The 21,521-nt window shown below is 41.7% G+C and overlaps 1 protein-coding gene across 3 annotated transcripts in view; it reads left to right on the top strand.

Annotated features, from left to right (window-relative positions):
• ALDH7A1 (aldehyde dehydrogenase 7 family member A1) overlaps positions 1 to 18,069 on the top strand; it is a 44,771-nt gene extending 26,702 nt beyond the window's left edge. Inside the window, exons 11-19 of one of the 3 annotated variants that reach the window (XM_066382127.1) lie at positions 375 to 469; positions 3,239 to 3,323; positions 5,503 to 5,609; positions 7,586 to 7,702; positions 9,149 to 9,246; positions 9,464 to 9,537; positions 13,259 to 13,334; positions 14,921 to 14,977; positions 17,862 to 18,069. In XM_066382127.1, the coding sequence (XP_066238224.1) occupies positions 375 to 469; positions 3,239 to 3,323; positions 5,503 to 5,609; positions 7,586 to 7,702; positions 9,149 to 9,246; positions 9,464 to 9,537; positions 13,259 to 13,334; positions 14,921 to 14,975 (707 nt within the window). In that variant the 3' untranslated portion in view covers positions 14,976 to 14,977; positions 17,862 to 18,069. Of the gene's footprint in view, positions 1 to 374; positions 470 to 3,238; positions 3,324 to 5,502; positions 5,610 to 7,585; positions 7,703 to 9,148; positions 9,247 to 9,463; positions 9,538 to 13,258; positions 13,335 to 14,920; positions 15,095 to 15,889; positions 16,092 to 17,861 lie in introns of those variants that run through there. The other 2 variants (XM_066382129.1, XM_066382126.1) reach the window with 2 other exon arrangements.
• Positions 18,070 to 21,521: the final 3,452 nt, after the last annotated feature.

Below are 21,521 nucleotides of genomic sequence, written 5' to 3'. Positions count from 1 at the left end.
GTCATGAGGTTGAGACTGGAGGCACGTAGAGCTGACAACAAGGGTGGAGGTCTTAGAGAAGAGACCACAAGTGAGCTACAGAGGAGGCTTAGCCAGTATCAGACACTCTGAGAAATGAAAGAGGTCAGGGGAGCGAGAGCCTCCATGTGCATCTATCTGTACTTGGGTCAAGACCCTAGGGCTCACTGCTCTATTCCTGCATCACCTCCTCTGGAAGACCAGTGGCCTCAGCAGCGTGAACAGGCTTACTGTGCAGGGATCACTCTGATATCCTTTCACTGCAAGGAATGAAGGCGTGATTTTACTCCAGTTAGCAAGTAAACCTTGTCTGCTTACTTCATGACACTGATGGGTGTGCGTTGTGCTTCCCTAAGCTTTTGAGGACGCGGACCTCAGCTTAGTCGTTCCGTCAGCTCTCTTTGCCGCCGTGGGGACAGCCGGCCAGAGGTGCACCACTGCGAGGCGCCTGGTGAGTGTGTCTGTGTAGGCTCATGAGCTTGTCCTAGTCTTCAAACACCACCCTTAACAGATTGTACTGTTAGGAAGGTGTCGTCCAAGTACTGTTAGAAAACGTGCTGTTCCTAGATGTGGTTGGCAAACAGGTGGCCCTCTGCTCTGTTCTCTGCTCTTGGCAGATGTTGCCGATCAGTCAGGGTTTCTCTGAGTGACCCTCCACCCCAAGCTAAAAGTGGTCTCAGTCTGACTGGTTGCACTAGGACTGGGCGATGAGACTATGTTCGATCCCACACCCAGATCAGTATGGACAAGTGTTGTAGTAACATAAGGTTAGAGTAATTAAATATATAGAAATATAAAACTATGGAAGATATATAAAAGTAATTAAAAGAATATTAAAAATAATTATTAAAATTAAGTAAAGTTATGCCAATTGGATAGTGGCTTAGTGCCATAACTCTGTAATGTGATAAACAGACTCTGACTTTCAAGCAGAGCCCAGTTAGTATGTGTGTGAAGTTATACATAGATAAGAAGTGGCTTGGTGTTATTTACATTAACTTTGTAAATTAATGAAAATAAGAACATCTTAAAAAGTGGTTTACTGTAAACATTTCAGTAGATTGACATAAAGGGGGTTCCCTGCGATGAACTCCCAAAAAGGTGGTTTGAGGTGATAATCCTGTAGATTGACCCGTTAGAAGGTGTTGGCCAGAAAGGGTACTAAAGCTGAGGGGCCCCCTGCTGCAGTGGTTGCCCAGACTCCAACGTTGATGTGGACTGTCTCCACGCCGCTCTGACCAAAGCCAGCCGAGAGGAGCATGCCGACGGGGCCCCCTTAAGCTGTATCCAGGCACGCCAAAAGGATTTGTGAGTGATAAATTGCCTGTGTGATTATTGCAACTAATCTGTGTGTCGGTTGTGTCTTTCTTCCGGTGGCACTTAACAGTAGCATCCTCATAGCTGCCTCAAGAGTAGTCTCGAAGAGGCTGCCAGCCCTGCTAATAAGCAGGAGTGTCCCACTGCACTGAGAAGTCGAATCAGGGACGCCTGATTGACATAGAGCTTGGGCTCTACTGGGACAACAAGGTCCAATACCACAGACGAAAACAAGCTAAATATTTGAAAAAATGCTAAAATGATTAGCTGAAAGGTAGACAGCCTTGTCTTTTTAAAAATTTTTTAAATATAAAAACATTTTAAAGATTTTAATTTTGAGCCTGTAAATAAAGTCTCAGATTTGACTTGATGTGACATGAAAAGCAGATAACTTTATGTATGTGTTTTCTCTTTAAATAAACAAGTAATAAGTAAATAAGACATTAATATGAAGTGTATATAAGAGATGCTGTTTACTTTCGGCATGTATATAGTATAGCATTTGGAATGTTTCATCTCCATACTTATATTTGGGCTGCATTTCAATTTTGTATGAGATACATACTTGATTTTCATGACTCATGGTACTGAAAAACTGTACTACAACCAGACAAGTTTTGGTTAGGTACAGAATTTGGCTACATTTGCCTTTTTAAAATGATTAATTTTGAGTTTTTCTCCTGTAATTAAAAAAAAATGTAGTCAGTTGAATTACAGAAGAATTGCCTTTGGGTTTTTACTCTCACCCCCAATGAGTATGAACAAATTCTTCATAAGGTTGATACAATCTAAATTGATAAAAATAAAAGATATATCAAAGTTAAGTCTTTACTTTTCTCATAAGGTTTTATATTTATTTTTTTCCTGTATTTTATAACAAAGGAATATCTTTTCTTTGTTTTTACATTACTCAGTTGAAGTTCCCTCTCAAAAATCTAAGATACAATATTCACAAAGTATTTATAATTTATTAAATTTATTTGCCTTAAATATTTACTACATTAATACTAAGAAGAAAATGGGTCCTTTAAAATATTATAATCTAATTACATGGCAAAGATGAAATGATATGAAAGAAGCATTTCTCTATTCAGAATTTTTACTTATCTTTTGTATCTTAGAGCAAATATGCATATCCATGTTTTATAGTTAGTGTTAAATTAGAGGACAGTTATTAGTCATTGCCCAATCGATTTCCATAGGAACAGAACAGTTAAGTGATATGGAGAAAAATCCATTGTAGTACGCCAGATACCCCCATAACTAGTTCTCATAATGTCAATGCATTTGCCACACGGAGCCCAATTCAGAGGATGGATGGCTTGACAAGTTCTCTTCCTCCACTGGGAACATAGTGTAGAGCTCACGTCCTACCCAGAGTGAGTCCAAGGCATGTCCTCACCTGATGAAGGCCTTACTCTGGAGATTTGCTGGGCCCGAGGCTAAGAGCATATGGTTACACAGCATTAGAAGTAGGCTGACCAAGTCGCGGTGGTATGTGTTCTCCATGACTCAGACAGCTACTCATACTCATACAGTGTGGGGTAGGGATGCTTGAGGTTTTCTGCTTCTTAAGATGCCAAATGCTCTAGAACAGAAACAGGCATAACTGATTCGTAAAGCCTAGTCAACTAGGTCCTTAAAGACTTGATAAAGACTTGTCTTACAATTTTATTCTAACGTCCACTTAGAAGAAATTATTATTTTCAGGTAGTTAATATTAAAATTAGAAATTATGTAACTACAAAAATAAGCATACTTCTGCTTGCATATGTTTTTAGAAATCACTGTTTCAGAAATTATGAACTATATAGATCAGTACTATTAAGAAAATTTGTACATTGTGAACAAATTTGTACATATATTTTTGACTAGTCTCTTGCATATTCCTCTTTTCACATAGTTTTTACATGAAAGCATCCATGATGAAGTGGTAAGCAGACTTAAAAAGGCCTATGCACAGATCCGGGTCGGGAACCCGTGGGACTGTGAGTATCTGGTTGATTTCGGAGATGTTCCTTCTGAAAGCTGCTGTTACAAGTGCTTCTGATCTTTCCCTTCTCCCGAGAGGACTGAGAGTCTATAAAGCAGGTCGTAGGGCATTTATTTTGGGTGCGGGTCTGCTCCTAGGTTAGGATCTGGAATGCCTGATGGGGGCTGGGAGGTGAGCCTGGGCATGGTCGTTAGGTGGGATGTGCTGGATGAGCTTTTCTCTCTTCTCTGCTGTGACCCTCGTCAAAGCCACCAGCATCCTGTTTCCTGGGAGGCTGTAAGAGTCAGTAGGTGGACGTTCCTGCTTCACTTCTGTCTCCCACAGTAGCCAGAGAGAGAGAGAGAGAGAGAGAGAGACAGGAAGGGAGAGAGATGAGAAGCATCAATTATTCGTTGCAGCACCATATTTGTTCATTGATTGCTTTCTCATATGTGGCTTGACCAGGGAGGCTACAGCAGACTGAGTGAGCCCTTGCTCAAGCCAGCAACCTTGGGTTTCAAGGCAGTGACCTTTTGGCTCAAGCCTGCTGATCCCACACTCAAGCAGGTGACCCGGCTGTCAAGCTGGTGAGCCTGCTTTCAAGCCAGATGAGCACAGGCTCAACCAGTGACCTTGGGGTCTTGAACCTGGTTCCTCCCGATTCCCAGTCTGACACTCTATCCATTGTGCCAACGCCTAGATAGGCGCCAGTGATTTTTTATTTTTTTTAATTTTTATTTTTAAAGATTTTATTTATTCATTATAGAGAGGGGAGGGGGGGGGGAGGAGCAGGAAGCATCACCTCCCATATGTGCCTTGACCAGGCAAGCCCAGGGTTTTGAACCGGCAACCTCAGCGTTTCCAGGTTGACGCTTTATCCACTGCGCCACCACAGGTCAGGCTAGAGTGATTTTTTAAAATGTAATTAGATTGGATAATTCACTCTCCTACTTTAAATACTCCAGCGATGGGCCTTGGCTGGTTGGCTCAGTGGTAGAGCGTCAGCCTGGCGTGCAGGAGTCCCGGGTTTGATTCCCGGCCAGGGCACACAGGAGAAGCACCCGTCTGCTTCTCCACCCCTCCCCCTCTCCTTCCTCTCTGTTTCTCTCTTCTCCTCCCACAGCCAAGGCTCCATTGGAGCAAAGTTGGCCCGGGCACTGGGGCTGGCTCTATGGCCTCTGCCTCAGGCGCTAGAATGGCTCTGGTTGCAACAGAGCAATGCCCCAGATGGGCAGAGCATCACCCCCTGGTGGGCGTGCTGGGTGGATCCCGGTTGGGCGCATGCGGGAGTCTGTCTGACTTTGCCTCCCCATTTCCAACTTCAGAAAAATACAAAAAAATAAAATAAAATAAATAAAACAAAAAAAATAAATAAATACTCCAGTGATTTCTCTTTGCTCTTGGACTAAAACCTAGATTTTTTTCCTACTCCTTCTTTAGCAGGCTCCCAATCTGAGCGCTGTCTGTGTGATCTGATCTCTGCCCCTCCCCTCTTTCCCTTCGGACCTCCTGTGCGCCTTTGCCCCTGGGCTCCCTGAGCTCTAACCTTTCCACCCTTCCTGCAGTGCTCCAGGGGCCCCAGGCCCAGTCTGTCCTGCCCTGCGCTCTCTGCTGCGAATGCTCTTCACCCTGCCCCTCCCATGGCTGGCTTCCTGCTCCAAGGCACCTCCTCCCTGAGGCCCTCTATGTCTCCCTTCTTCCTCCGGGTCACCTTGGCTGCTCTGCCTCCTGGCAGCCACACACAGGGCAGCGTCAGCCTCTCCCGGTACATTGCGCACCAGCTGCTTAGCCTGTGAACTTCTTAGAGAGGGCTCACACTGCAGTGAATAAACTGGTGCTGTGTTTTTAATGTAGTGCTCGGATTAATTGATCTAAATCAGAGGTTGACAAACAGAATTGGCCTGCCACATGTTTCTGTGAAGACAGTTTATTAGCACACGGCCACACCCAGGGGTTTACATATCTGCTGCAGCTGCTTTCACCCAACAGTGGCCAAGTGCAGTAGTGGTGACAGAGACCACGTGTGTCATGCAAAATGGACTATTTACTGTCTGGCCTGTTATAGAAAAAGGTTGCGGACTCCTGTTCTAAGCTGAGAGGCTATGTGAAGGGATTGGTCTGATCATTGGGAAAACTTGTAATAATGAAATGATGCCATTTAGGGTACAGTGAAGAACATTGCTTTTTCCTTCCAGCTAATGTTCTTTATGGGCCACTCCACACCAAGCAGGCAGTGAGCATGTTTCTTGGAGCAGTGGAGGCAGCAAAGAAAGAAGGAGGCGCAGTGGCCTACGGTGGCAAGGTAATGCACACTCTGACCTCGGGGTGACAGGTGTTTACTTCTTCAGGCCCAGCGGGGCTCTGGGCCAACCGGTGAGGGGGCTTCAGATGCCGTTGTTTCTCTTCCCTCCCTTTTGTAAGAGGGAAGGAAGTGCACGTTTTAAAGAGTGATGACATAAACTGCGTGGCACTCTTCTGGAAGGACACACAAGAATCTCAGAGGCATGGCTGCCTGTAAATTCTCTAGGAATTTGTAGGGAGGGGAGAACTTTTCATGCTACAGGAGAAGACTTTGTGTTCAGAGTATCTGGAATTTGTATTTAATGGTTATAGTAATAGGATAGGTAAGACAGGGAATCAAAAAAATTGCCAGCAAAAACATTTTAATTTAGCACAGATAACTACATTTGTTTGATTCCTTACAACAATTCACCTGTGCGGTAGGAATTGGTTTTCATCCTTGCATACGCCATACCAATCATGTATTAGCTACAGTTTAGTTTCACTTCCTTTGAAGTTTGCCGTGACTGAATGTCTTGCTCAGCTGTCGGAGGAATGACTCCTTCTCCCCGCTCATGTTCATGATGACCCACGTTTCATGGCACAGCATGTGTATGGACAGGGTGTATATTATTGTTACTTTTGTTGAGTTGTGTTTTCCTGAAACATTCAACTTACTTTTTATAGAAATGGCTTTTTCCTTTGTGTGATATTTATTTACATTATGCAATGCATTATAGGGTTGCAGTAATAAATACAGCTGCCATGTCCAGGATTGGGAGTAATGCAGCTGACCCCTGGTAAACACGGCTCGGAGGGTGAGAGCAGTGTTGCACAGGTGCTGGGTCGTCGATCACTGGCTACGGCAGCTTGCCGTGGGCCGGTGTGTGAGGGAACGAAGGGAGCATTAGCAAAGTGGACGCGAACTAGTAATTTGGTTACGGGCAGGTAGGTTAGGATTGTCAAAACTGTGTCCTTTTGGAGCTTTTGATTTTTGTCCAGTGTGTATTAGTTTGCTATGGTTGCCATAGCAAAATATCATAGACTGGATGGCTAAAACAACAGACATTTATTTTTCCCACAGTAATGGGGGCTGGAAGTCTAAAATCAAATTGCAGTCAGGGTTGATTTCTGAAGCCTCATTTCTGGCACGAAGTGTCTTCACATCGCCTTTCTTCCATGCATGAAGAGAGGAGTTCCTCATTTAACTTTTTATTATTATTATTGATAGAGAAAAAGAGACAAGGAGGGAGAAAGAATAGCATTTCTTTTTCTATTTTGTTGGTCACTTTCCATATGTGCCCTAACCAGAGATTGAACCCACAACCTTGATGTTTCGGGACAATACTCTAACCAACTGAGCTAACTGTCCAAGGTGACCTCATTTAACTTTACCTCTTTAAAGGCCCTGTCTCCAAATTCAGTCACTCTGTGGGGTTAAGGTTTCAACATATGGATTTGGAGGTGGGGGATACAATGTAGTCTCTACCACAGTAGGTGTAGAGCAGCTTATTTTTCAACACTACTTGGTTGTGACACATAGTACAGCTCTCTGTCCTTGGTTCCTCTTTTATTCCTATTTTATTCTGTCCAAGTTAGAGCCAATAGGAGGCAAAGAATTTTCATTCATGACGGAAGTTACTTTACAGAAATAATTCACCTAAAGTAGTGTTTGTTTTTTTTCTCATAGACATAGGCAAAGATTGTGTCCTCCGAGCACAAGTACTAGCAAACAAAATGCTTTCTTTGTTTTTTCTTTTAAAAGATTTTATATATTGATTTTACAGAGAGAGGAGAGAGAAGGGGTGAGGAACAAGAAATATCAACTCATAATCACTTTACTTTAATTGTTTATTGATTGCTTGACATGTGTGCCTTGGCCGGGTAAGCCCAGGATTTTGGACCTGCGACTTCAGCTTTCCAGGCTGACACTCTTTCCACTGTGCCACCACAGGCCAGCTGTGCCTTCATTGTTTTTATTTCCTTTCTCTCCTGAAGGTTATGGATCGCCCTGGGAACTACGTAGAACCAACAATTGTGACAGGTCTTGCCCATGACGCATCCATTGCACACACAGAGACTTTTGCTCCGATTCTTTATGTTTTTAAATTCAAGGTAAAAATGGGTCTGTTTCTCTTTTCTCTAGTCTAATGTTGAAATGAATGAGAAGATTAGGAAGAAAATGAAGGTGTATTAAATTGCACTCGATTTGCCTTTAGGAAGGTTTTAAAAAAAATCATTCTGAGTATAAGTTTGAAGACTATGAATAAGATGCGATGGGATGAACACTTTAGACTATAGAGCATGTCAAGTTCCTGGCAGGGAAGCAAAGACAGAGATTATTGCAGTTGCTGGAGAATGTGGTCCTCACATCCTGTATCATCTGAGCTGTGTGAGCCAAAAATCTGGCTTCTACACAGAAGGACTAGATAACCTGATAGTCTGAGAGCTGAGTATCAGCAGGCAAAATGAGAAGATATAGAGCAACGTAAAGATCCACAGTTACGATCTGTGTCAGGACAGGCTGTGGAGGTTTCAACAGATGGAGAAAATAGAGGGTCTCCTGCCCCAGCAGGAGACAGGCCCTAGCCACACCAGAGAGAGTTTAGAGAGCAAATCAGGGTTTGATGTGCCATGATTAACAGTTGAAGAATACATAATCAGAATCTTACCTTATTGCAATCACATGATAGCAGTTTTTAAAATCTTGCTTTAAATGGTCTATCATTGTTTCACATGTGGTGACTAGAGAGGATACGTTTATATTTTGTAGGGCAGGGGTCCCCAAACTACGTCCCGGGGGCCACATGCAGCCCCCTGAGGCCATTTATCCGGCCCCCGCTGCACTCCCGGAAGGGGCACCTCTTTCATTGGTGGTCAATGAAAGGAGCACATTGACCATCTCATTAGCCAAAAGCAGGCCCATAGTTCCCATTGAAATACTGGTCAGTTTCTTGATTTAAATTTACTTGTTTTTTATTTTAAATATTGTATTTGTTCCCATTTTGTTTTTTTACTTTAAAATAAGATATGTGCAGTGTGCATAGGGATTTGTTCATAATTTTTTTATAGTCCGGCTCTCCAATGGTCTGAGGGACAGTGAACTGGCCCCCTGTGTAAAAAGTTTGGGAACCCCTGTTGTAGGGTGTGTTTGTGTGACTGAGCTCTTGAGCAAATAATTTAGCCACTCTGGGCTGCCATTGCCTAATTTTAAATTAGGGATAATAGAAAACCTGTGTCATAGGGTGAGGATTCAGGAACTAGAGGCGTGCTAAGTGCTTAGGTCTGTGTGTGGCACATAATAAGAGCTTTTTCAATACTAGATCTTACGTGTAATAGCTTGAATAGAAGAATGTACTGGAGTAAAGGAAGACAGATCTTTGTTTCTTATAGCATATGAGGGAGAAAGCCCCACAAAGGCTCTATAAGAGAAACACATGCTGACTCTGTAGTTTCCGTTTTTGCACTAAAATGATACCGGTGCATCTCATGATATGAATTTAACACTGGTAACTGACCTGAACACTGTCATCTAACGGCTTCTAACATCTGTCCTTTTAGAATGAAGATGAAGTCTTTGCATGGAATAATGAAGTAAAACAGGGACTTTCAAGTAGCATCTTTACCAAGGATTTGGGCAGAATCTTCCGCTGGCTTGGGTATAACTTTATTTAAAAAACCTATGTAGTCTGATTTGTGTGGTGATGAACTTTAAAAAAAAGAAAAACAAAGCCATCATAGTTGAACATCTATTTTTTGGGCATTGAGAGTACTAGAGGTTTTGTTTGGATTTTTAATTTATTTTGTTTTTATTTTTATTATTCTCTTTTACTTTCCTGTACATCGCTCTCACCACCCCTCCCTTCTTTCGCACAGACCGAAGGGATCAGACTGTGGCATTGTCAACGTCAATATTCCAACGAGCGGCGCTGAGATTGGTGGTGCCTTTGGTATGTAGAGAACCGTTTCTCCTTTCCCACGTGGGCAGTGCCTCAGTCCGTTAGGGCTACTGCAGCAAAATACCACGGGGCAGGGGGCTGACACAACAGAAATGAATTTTCTCACAGTTCTGGAAGCTGGAGGTCTCAGATCAAGGTGTTGGCAGGTCTGGTTTCCCCTAAGGCTTCTCTTCCTGGCTGGCAGATGCCACCTTCCTCCTGTGTCCTCACATGGCCTTTTTTCTGTGCACACGTCCCTGGTGTCTCTTCTTCTAAGGACACCAGTCATGTTGGCTTAGGGCCTTACCTTTACGACTTCATTAAACCTTAATTACCTAACTTCAGGACGCTAATGCCCAATATAGCTCCATTCTGAGTTATTGGTGGTTAGGGTTTCACCATGTTCCTGGGATGGGGGCACAGGGAGCGGGGGGCAGTTCAGTTCACAACGGGCAGTAAAGGAGAAGCAGTACAGTAAGTAGTAGCTTTTAGAAAAGCGTGCCCGAGACACTGAAACGACAGTCTTGTCTGGTCTGACACTCCGGAGGACGCAGGGGCTCCACATTCAGTTACTCGCAGGTGCAGCATCGCACTCCAGCGGGCCCTTCCCCTGGGACGTGTGGGCCCCTGAAACGGTGACCCAAAGAAGGTTAAGAACCCTTGCTTTAAAGCCAGAAAATTTCACGTGAAAAATTCTAGATTTTACTGGCAAGGTGGGCATAGTAAATGTTAAACGTTATCTTTCATCTTGACAAAGTATTACGTTGTTTCTTTTCACTGAGCCCTGTTTCTATTTTCTCTTTATATGCTTTGAGTGCTTAAATTTAGTAGTAGCAATAATTTAAAAAGAAAACGAACTCTTCTCAACAATGATTTATTGTTTTACTTAATGAAAATCATCTGCAGTATCATCAAAAAACCAGATTGCCTTTAAGTATATATAGAAGTGAAACAAATATTTATTACCGCTTGTAAAAATTTAAATCATCGGGGGGCATTCTTTCATATATTTTAAACCAAACAGCAACTTCAAAATTACTTTTTGGTGTGCAGACTTTGCCAAAAGTTCTTTCAGTTTGGCCTCTTACACTTGTCCTCCATTATTTTGTGGCCTTGAATGTTTCTGTCTGTTCTACTGTTACCCTTTATTTATTTATTTTAATATTTTTATTAATTTTAGAGGAGAGAGAGAGAAGAGGTGGGGAAGGGATGGGAAGCATCAACTCGGAGTAGTTGCTTGTGGCCTATGCTTTGATCGGGCAAACCTGTGGTTTTGAACTGGGGACCTCAGCATTCTGGGCCGATGCTTTGTCCACTGTGCCACCACAGGTCACGCCTTCTGTAGCCCTTTAATCCCTGTGCAAACCTAGGCTTTCTCTCTCCAATTGACTCTTCAGGTCAGCCCTCACAGTTAATTTTTAAAAAATGTTTTAAAGTCTTATTTACTTATTTATTTTTAAGTGAGAAGGAGGGGAGACAGAGAGACAGACTCCCACATGTGCCCTGATCGGGATCCACCCAGCAAACTCCTATAAGGCTGCCATGCTCTGCCCACCTGGGGCCATTGCTTGGCATCCAAGCTATTTTTAACATTTGAGGCAGAAGCTCCACGAAGCCGTCCTCAGTGCCAGGTGCCAACTCCTTGGAACCAATCGAGCCATGGCTACATGAGGAGAAGAGAGATAGAGAGAAAGGGGAGGGAGAGGGGTAGAAAAGCAGATCGTCTCTTCTCTTGTGTGCCCAGACCAGGGTTCAAACCTGGGACATCCACATGCCGGCCAAGATGCTCTACCACTGAGCAAACCAGCCATGGCATTTTTTTAATTTAGAAAATTAAATTTAATGTGGTGACATTGATCAATAAGAGTATATAGGTTTCAAGTAAATGTTTCTGTGGCATTTGAACGATTGGTTGTATAAAGACCTGCAATGGAAAAAGTAGTTCTGCCCACAGTTTCCTCTTCTTTCCCAGAGGCAACCCCTTTGAGATTCCTACTAAAAGAAAGAAGTAAATGTACCTCTGAATTGACTTCAGTTTTCTAAATAGTGTGCTTTAACTGTACTTGTTCAGACATTATATGCTAATCCTCTGTTTTAGGCTAGATTAACCTTCTTAAGTCCTCTCCCTCCTTCCCTGTAAGGGATGTGACATTGTAGAGCATCAGGTCCAGAGGAAACAAGGTACAGGCTTCTAAGAGTCTTCTCCAGTGGAGGCACAAACGATGTGCTTAATTCTTCCGGCAATGGATTGTGACAACATATGTTGTCCGCCAGGGGCACTCACTAGGGGCTCCGCACACAAGGCTTTTACCGGGGGCTGGTCACGGGCCACCCTCTGCCTACCACAAACCAAAAGTTCCAGAAGGAAAGCAGGTGTTCAACATAAACCACACTGTACAGAAAGAGTGTAGGCCCAGGGGACACCTTGATCATTTAGGGAACATTTTCTATCAGTGTAGGGAGCTGTGAGCAGCCTAGCGACCACCAAGCAGATGCCAGCGACAACGCAAGCAGACCTGCTGTACCTTCCCTGAAGTTCTGTAATAATTTTTCCTCAGACTTTTAAAGCTGATTTTTATTATGCGTATTTGTCTTCTGGTTTCTAGTATTGTGGTTGAAAAGCCGAAATCCACATTGATTTCTGACCCTTTTTTTCCTTGTTTCAAAAAATATTGATTCTATTATTTATGTCTGATTTCTGAAATTTCACAGGTTTATGCCCCAGTGGGACATCTTTGTAAAATGATTTGTTGGACAGTCAGTGGGCCAGTGATTGGCCTTAGAATATTGGAACATGTAGCTTTTAGTTCTAATTTTGCTCTGGTAGTGTTTCTTTTGACAATTTTTGCCTTTTAATTTTCTCTCTCTTAATTTCTTGAACTTCTGTTATTTTAAATATTTCTTGAAAAATTTGTGTTTTTCTCCTATTTTCCATCTCTTTATTCATTTTATATAGGTGATTTCTTCAAATTTTCCTTCTAATCCTTCGATTAAGTGTTTTCTCCTCTGCTATTATATATTAAAAACAACACCAAGACTTATTCTTATGCTTTGCTGGCACACTTTTAAATGGTGTCCTTTCCTTGTTTTATGGAGTCATTATCTACTTATAACCTCCCTAAAGATATTAATTTGCCATTTAAAATATTTTATAAAAGCAGTTATGTGTATTGTAGGAAATTACATATAGTTAAGCATTAATGAGAAAATAAAATTTTATTTCCACTCTCCAGAGGTTTTCATTCTAGTGGTAAGGCAGTTTTAAGGTTTTCTTCATCCTGACACATTTCTGTTTCCTCTTAATTCCTTCTATTTTCCTCTTAGTTCCTTCATTTTGTGTGTGTCTATTGTGATCTCTGCCTTTCATTTATCTGTTTGCTAAATAAAAGTAATGAACCTGACCTGGGGTGGCGCAGTGGATAAAGCGTCGACCTGGAAATGCTGAGGTCGCAGGTTCAGAACCCTGGGCTTGCCTGGTCAAGGCACATACAGGAGTTGATGCTTCTTGCTCCTCCCCCTTTCTCTCTTTCTCTCTCTAAAATGAATAAATAAAATCTAATAAATAAATAAAAGTAAAGGAATTAAACAAATACATGTCAAGGGCTACAGGTAGAGGTGCCGGCCAGGTCGCCCTGGTCCCCTTTTGGAATCTTGGTTTCGGTGGTGCCGAGCAGATACCGGTGCAGAGAGAACAGCCGAGCGGTGAGGCGTGAGCTCTCCTGTGTTTCTCTAGGAGGAGAAAAGCACACCGGCGGGGGCAGGGAGTCTGGCAGTGACGCCTGGAAGCAGTACATGAGAAGATCCACTTGGTAAGTATGGGCTTTGAGAGTGCGGTCTGGGCTGGGCGCTGTTGCAGCGTGCTTTTGTTTACACTCTTCTACTTTCTGCTCCATCCTTATCCCTTTTCATTTCACTTCATTTTTCTAATGTCCCAAGCTCTCCCGTCCCAGAGCATCTATTTTTGTACTATTTTCTTTCTCCCTTTCTTGCCTCAGCCAGCTCCCAGCGCTCAGCTGGGAGACCATCCCGTTGGTTTCTATCTAGAAACAGTGGAGGAGCAGGGCACTGTGGGGAGGTGTCCACCAGCAGGACAAAGTGGAAGTAGCTGTCCTTTCCGAGTGTTCTCCTGGGGCACAGTGACCACCCTTGCTGACTATAGAAGCAGGAAGAGGCTGGGGGCCAGGCTAGCAAGCGGGCGCATGCCAGCTCTCAGAAAATTGAGCACAGCCCTTGAAAGTTGGATTAGCACATGGGTAGCTAGCTGGTGAGGGACCCAGCTTCTGGGAGAGTTGGATTAGGAGTTGTTGCTTTTAAAGGTATTCAATCTTCCCTCCCCTTTGAGTAAAAAATAGCTTTATCCAAGTACAATAAAACAGTGTGTGGGGTCAGGCCCATGTGGTGTTAGGCTGTAGAGAGAACACAGCGTGAGGGACCGAGGACACCCATCCTCACTGCATTTACTGCTGCTATTAACTAGTTCTGTAACCTCAGGTGCTTTCTCAACCTTGGCTCCTTGTAGCCTTAGTGGCTTTCTATCTGTCGGGAATTGCCGAAGTGTTTTCGGCTGTGGCTTGCTAAGTCTCAAACACATGCACACTCTTCGCCTGATTCCTGTTCATTGAAGTCACTTATGTTCCTTTTACTTTTCATGTGCACTTGAGGTCTAGAATAGAAAACATTTAGCTGTGGCCTTTTGGGAACACATTTAATAGGACACCTTTCCTCTCAGGCGAAAAATAAGACGATTAGCAGACAATTGACTAACGGAAGTTTTTATTTTCTAAATTATTATAGTTCTTATTTTCTATCAAAATGGGAATATCTGTGTTTTCCCTGCTAATTCAGTACAAGTTACCGAGAGATATAAAGAAGATTGTTATTGCCTCATAGTCTTGTGCCCCGAAGAATAGGAATAACACGTATGCTGTGTATATTTCCAGATTTCATGTTTCACTGTTTTTTTCTTTTATGAAACAGGATCCATCATTTTGTGTCCTAATTTTTTTCTTCACCAATTTGTAACTTGGACAGTTTATCTAGTTAGTAAACTGCTAACAAAAATTAGGGGCTCAGGGACGTGCAGATACTCCATCCAATACTTTCAGCCTTTTGTATAGTGCATTTTCACTAATGAGATAAAAGTTGATTTTGCAACTTATTTGCATAATTGAACAACTTTCTTTGACTTGTCATTTGCTTTTATGATATTCCTGTTTAATAAAAGAAAATCAACCGCTTTTTTTTATCGCTTCATATTCATTTTGAAATATCCCCTAATTTTTGTGAGCAGTTTATATACAGATTATATACAGATGTACATTTTTAATAGTATAAAAATATTCTATTTTATGTTTGTACTATTCTTCATTTAATTTTGTTTGTTTTTTCTTCCTAGTACCATCAATTACAGTAAGGATCTTCCTCTGGCCCAAGGAATCAAGTTTCAGTAAAGGTGCTTTAAATTGACATTATTTCAAGTCTTTTAGATATTCTTGCAGCTCTTTCTTTTGAAGAAGACAAAGAAATTTCAGATTTTCCTTGAATAAATGCATCATTTTGAATATGACAAGTGGCTAATCCTTTATATCCCCAAGGTCTTTACTAAATCCAGAGACTCATTTTTAAAAAAATAAAAATTGTCATGGCATAGCCATATTTAGTAAGAGGTAGAAAAATAGATTTTTATTTTACTAGTAGTTACTAATTTTTTAATGTTTATGATATAATTTAGAAAAAATAGTACATGCCGTTGTAGGAATTTGGGAAAATATAGTAATAGAGAAGAAAACCGAAATCTTTTCAGTAGAAGCAGGAACATCTCTTGAGCAAGTAAAGAATTCTCTGGTGAGCGTTGATTCACATTACCGTCTTCCAGCCTGTACTGGACAGGGTGTGATTGAAAGGGAGTATATCCCTTAAACAGGGGGCCATAGTGCAGTATCTGTGGAATGACTTGCTCTGTTAAAAATGACTAAGACACTAATCACTATCCTGACTTCTCTTGTTCACGGTGTCTTGTGACACTGCAGAAAAAGCTTGTGGGGAGGATGTAGATATTATTCCTGCCATGGAATCTGCTCGTGCAGAATTCTGTAGAAAGTGCATCTGGATTTCTTATGCAGCCTTAGGCCATTGTCTTTAGCTATAAGGCTTCTACAGTTGCCCTTGGGTTTGTTCTTGGAGAATAACCACAATGTGTGTGGCAGCACGTGTCAGAGTGAGCTCAGCAAAGTTCACTTTCTCTTTGCTGAGAGTCTGCTTCCGTGTCTTGAGAAGCTGCCCAGGAGCCTTTAGAGTGGTTCAGCCCAGAGCCCCTGTGGATCTCAGGAAGGCTTGTGCTGCAGTTCACCTGTCTTCCTGGCAGTGTACATGCCCGGGATGGGCAGCAGCCACCACCCTCTGGACTCCTGCCTTTGAAGATGACATTTATAGATGACCTGATGCATCAGGATGTGTGGAGAGATTTCCACAACTGGCAAAGAGTTTGGGATTGTTGTGACAGAGAAGCAAGCAAATGAAAAAACTAAGCAATTATAAATTTATCAGGGAAGGAAAAGTGTATTATGTTCCAGTGCTCAGTGTGACTAGTGTTCACCTAGGTATATTGTTGTTGGCCTTTAATATTAAGACTAGCTCACTTTTCAATTCATGTGTTGAGTTCACCTCTGTTTTTAAGGTTTGAATCTGCTTGGTGATGTACTCATTTTGATCATTAATTTGTTTTCTGAACTCATCAAATTGCCTATTACTGTTTCCTCACATCTCATTATTTTCAGAGCTTATATTTTGAATTCTTTATCGTTTATCCAAGGTTTCCATGTGATTGAGATTGCTTTATGGAGATTTTTTATTTTCTTTCTGAGCTATGTATCTTTCTTGTGTAGCCATGATATTAGTTTTCTTCTGCCTTGACAGCATTTGAAAGTGGTATTATTAAGAAATCAAACAAAAAACAACTACAAAAAAGTAAAAAATACAATAAAAATAAAAAATATAAAAATTAAAAAAATAAAAGAAACAAAAAAAGAACAAAAACAATAATCAAAAACAAAACACCCACAAAAAATAGAGATTAAAGTAAAATAAAATTCAAAAGAAAAAAATTTTAGTTTGAGAGTTTTATCTGTTTTGTTTTTTGTTTTCTTTTTCCAGTTGGTAGTGCTGAATTAAAGTTTTAGCTTGGAAATTTTCAGGCTGACCTCCACTAAGATGTTGCTGTCCAATAATGGAGGCAGGGCAGCAATTATGGCGATGGGTGGGGTGTGTTGGGAGAGCTTTACTGCTTGAGCAATGGTGATCTCAGGCCACCGGGCACTCCTTACCTTGTCTCAACAGACTGGGAATCAGACACAGAGCATGTCTGTTCTTCATGGGAAAGAATGACCCTGTAGAACTAGCTGTGGGGTATGTCTCTCCCACTCTCCGTACCCTGTGTGGGAGGGAGATGGGATCTGGGAGGCTGGGAGGCCACTTTGTTTTTCTCCGTCTATGTTGAGTGTAGTCTGCTGGCAGACCTGGGGGATGCTGGCAGTGACCCCTCATTCTGCTGATGCTGTGGTTTAGTATCTCCCCAAGTGCCCCCCGATCTCTCCACTCCTCCCCGCAGAAGAAGACCCAGTCACTTCGGGTTTCTTTCCTCTGGAGCCCCAGTGGACCAAAACCCCAAAAGTGCGTTTTTCTCCTCTTTAGAGCCTGGTTGAGTGCATCTTATCTTCTGCCTTGTTTCTCAATCCTTCTCACCTTTGGTCAATTCCATAGTGTTCTTTTCAGGCAGGCCTGCGAGCCCAGCTCGGGTTCCTTCCTTACATTACAGCTGTTCCATCTGTTGAACTTTCAAGGGGAAAGATCAAGGGTATCTCACACTGCCAATGCTCTATCATCTTCAACTCACAGCATACTTTTAATATAAATGGTTGCTTAGGAACATTATGCAATTTGGGTATTTAGTTTAAAAACCTTACTACTTTTATTTTGTGTGTGTGTGTGTGTGTGTGTGTGTGTGTGTGTGTGTGTGATGGAGTTAAGTATTCTAGGCCCATCTTATTAACTGACTGAAATACTGCCTGAAGAAAGTAAAGCACTATTTAAAACATATTTAGAAATCATTTAATAATAGACCATTTTTGTTTTGTGAAATTGTAAGATTATTATTTTTATTTTTTAATTACAGTTGGCATACAATATTATGTTACTTTCAGATGTACGTAAGAGATTATTTATAGTTAAAATATTTTATACTTTCCCCCCCAAGCATATTATTTTTAAACAAGTGCTCCAAAATATAAGCTGTATCAGTGTTTTAATTAAAAATTTTTATATTTATAATTTCTCTCCAGTTAGGTATTTAAGGAGGCTCTCCATCTTCCTGTGTATCTACCAAAGCCTGTGTCCAATGTGGAAAAATTAACCTCCAGGACCTGGTTGGAGGGCATGACTGGGAGCTCTAATCTTAGGTGTAGAAGTCAGGTTAAACTGGTTCTGGAAGATTTGAAACTAATAATTTTTTTTTTTACATATTTCTAGTAACAACAAGCATATTTTTGTCCAGATGTTTATTAAAAAGGTTTGCCTTTAAATTGGTTCTCTTTGTTTTTTGTTCTTTGACCTAACAAATGCAAGTTACTCATTAGTATTTTCAACCACAAAAGTTAAAATGTGTATTGGCATATGTTACTTCTGGCCATGTATTTTGAGAAGCTAGGAGTCCTGTACTGCTGAGTACTAGTCATACTGAGCCCCGCCGACTGTCCTACCCCTCCCTACCTGCCTCTGGTGGTGTAGCCGTACCGCTAGTTCACAGCCACATATGGACATGAGGAACTTGGGGTTAGCATGCCAGCTCTGCCACTGTGGGGAACCCTAAGTTTCTGAGCATCTTGCTGTATGACTCAGACCCTGGAGAGAACATCCAATTGGCTGATCCTAGGATCCTGACTCTTACGGTTCCATAGAAAGCAGGTAGAAAACTTGTCATTTTCTCTTCTTTGTTGGGACAGAGGCACTCCTGATGGACGTCACACAATGGAAGTAAGGCACTTTTCTCAAAGCAAATCAGGATGCTATCACATCTTTCACTATTTCTTTGTTCTTTTTTGCTTTTCCCCCATACTTGAGAGACAGAGACAGACAGGAGAGAGATAGAAGTATCAACTTATAGTTGAGGCACGTTAGTTGTTCATCGATTACTTTCTCATACATGCCTTAACCGGGGGGGCTCCATCTGAGTCAATGACCCCTTCCTCAAGCCAGCAACCATGGGGTCATGTCTATGATCCCACACTCAAGCCAGCAACCCTGTGCTTAAGCCAGATGAGCCTGTGCTCAAGCCCGGTGACCTCAGGGTTTAGAACCTGGGACCTCAGCATCCTAGGTTGACACTATCCACTGCTCCACTGCCTGGTTTGGCCCACAGTGCATTCTTGATAGCTTTCTCTGTGCCTGAGGATGCTGAAGGGACTGAGAGGTCAGTGTCCTTGCTCTTTTGCTCTTTCATGGTCACTTTCAAATCTTTTTCCTGTTGCTCTCACTCAGGCAAAGTTGCCAACAGGGAAGCTGGTTTGGGATGTTTTAAGATGTTTTCCATTTCAGTATTTTCAGACAGGGACATGTACATTTCACCTCATGTGGTCCCCAACACCCCATCGTCTTGGTCACTTTTTTATCCTGTTTCTCCAGTTTATTTTATCTGCCGGATTATAGACATTTGCACTAGTAACCGTTTCTGCAATTTCTACCCACTCTATACTTAGCAGCCCTTCCACATAACTGGTTGTTGGTCTTTAAGAGGATGTTTGAAGAGATTAGGTGATGGGCCCTTATTTGCCTTCTCAGAAACCTGATACATTTTGATGTACCCTCGTTTGGGACTTTTCATATAGTGAAGATCTTTTCTTATTTTTCCAATTTAAGTTAAAAATTAGGTTACAGATATGTCCCTCTGCTTACTTTATTGTTTAAGTGTATTTTTAAAGACATAATACTTGTAGTTAAAAATTCAAAAGGGTAGCCTGACCTGTGGTGGCGCAGTGGATAAAGTGTCGACCTGGGATGCTGAGGTTGCTGGTTTGAAAGCCTGAGCTTGTCCGGTCAACGCACATACAAGAAGCAACTACAAGTTGATGCTTCCCGCTCTCCCTGCCTTTCTCTCTAAAACCAATAAATAAAATCTTAAAGAAAAATTCAAATGGGGCCAGAATGCATGTAACAAACACTAAGCCTCTATGTCCTCCTGCTCTGTCCCTCCCAGTTTCCACCCACCAGGGAAACCACCCTCACCTTTTCTGCTGTTACTGACCTCCATATATCTAAATAGTAAGTTTATACTGCTACTTTTCAGTTCATTAGTTTAGATATTGCCTGTTGACTTCTGGTAGGTGAGGAATAATGTTATTACTACTTCCCCAAGCATAAACCTCTTACCTCTAATCTGTTAATATCACAGCTTTTGGTTAAATCTGTAGTCATCATTTAATTATTGTGACTGCAAAGCCTAATCATGCCTTGAAGTCACGCCTACTTTCTTATTTTCCTGGAGTTAATGATTGCCTATTGCTTAATTTGCTTTGTATCTTTATTGTAGTAAAATACAACAAAAGATTCACCATTTTACAGTGTGCAGTTTAGTGACATTTAGTACATTCACAGGTTGTGCAACCATCACCACTATTTAGTTTTAGAACACTTTTCCCCCAAAAGGAAACCATATACCTATTAAGTAGTCGTTCCCCATTCTCTTTACCCTTCAGTCTCTTGCAACCTACTAGTCTGCTTTCTGTCTCTATGGATTTACCTATTCTGGAGATTTCATATGAATAGAATCTTCTATTACTATTTCCAAATGCCTGAATTCTCTCTGTAACATGCCTATTAATATTTTACAATTACTCATGTCAGTTTCAATTTTTATTTTTTCTGTGATCAAGTGCCCTTTGTCCTATTTGCTTCAAACAGATTGGCTGCTCACTAGGGCTATTGCACAAGTATCCATGGACTTCTCTTTGCTGCCCTTCTATGGTCGAGTCTCATGTTTCCTGGATCCTGTTTTCCTCTTTATTGCTTATACTTTTTTGCTGGAGCATATCCTGCTGTAGCTTCCCAACAATGGTTGTTTTAGAGGTAATTCTTGAAAGGACTTATAAAGGAAAGGCCTTTGTGCCCACATTGAGTGGAAGATTGGATACGGGATCTGGGTTTAAAATATACCATGTTTTGTTTGCATTGGAAGGGCTCACAGATGTTTTGTAGTAGGGACATTTTGGCTTTTAATCCATTTAGAATTTGGGTATATGTTATGATTTAATCTAAGTTAATTTTCTCATTAAATATTTAATAATTCACCCTACTCCAAATTTGACAATGGGTTTTCCTTTCCCTGTTGAGGCCTCTTGAAACTGTATACTTATGGATAGAAGCCAGGATTTACTTTTAGGTTGTGTATTCTGTGTGCATGTGTGTATTAGCTGTACCTGGCCACACGTTGCTGTGGCTCAGTCTGGTTAAATTAAAAAGAAAGAAAAGAGAAAGTGCACATTTCTAATATGTTTAATTTCACAATGCTTGTGGGTATACAATATTTTTTGTTGTTCCATTGTGCAGATATAGAGATTGTCTGGTTTGCCGGTCTAGAACACGCAACATATAATTGTCCATGTGAGAAGCAATCCATGTGTAGATCTAAAGCGCACAAATCTAAAGATTGGCCCTGAGCTTTGTTGTTGGTGATTGCAAACGCCAATAGGATTGGGAATTGCAATCTCTTCAATTGAAATGGCATATCCGTTGGAATCATAGGAATGCGAGGAATGAAGACATCTTCACCTTTGAAAGGTCCTGTCAAGATTGTTGCTTCTAATGGGGTCCCCAAACTTTTTACACAGGGGGCCAGTTCACTGTCCCTCAGACCATTGGAGGGCTCCCACATACAGTGCTCCTCTCACTGACCACCAATGAGAGAGTTGCCCCTTCTGGAGGTGCTGCGGGAGCTGGATAAATGGCCA

This window comes from Saccopteryx leptura, chromosome 4 (genome assembly GCF_036850995.1).
Source record: "Saccopteryx leptura isolate mSacLep1 chromosome 4, mSacLep1_pri_phased_curated, whole genome shotgun sequence".
Taxonomy (NCBI): Eukaryota; Metazoa; Chordata; class Mammalia; order Chiroptera; family Emballonuridae; genus Saccopteryx; species Saccopteryx leptura.
This window is presented reverse-complemented; position numbering and strand designations above follow the sequence as displayed.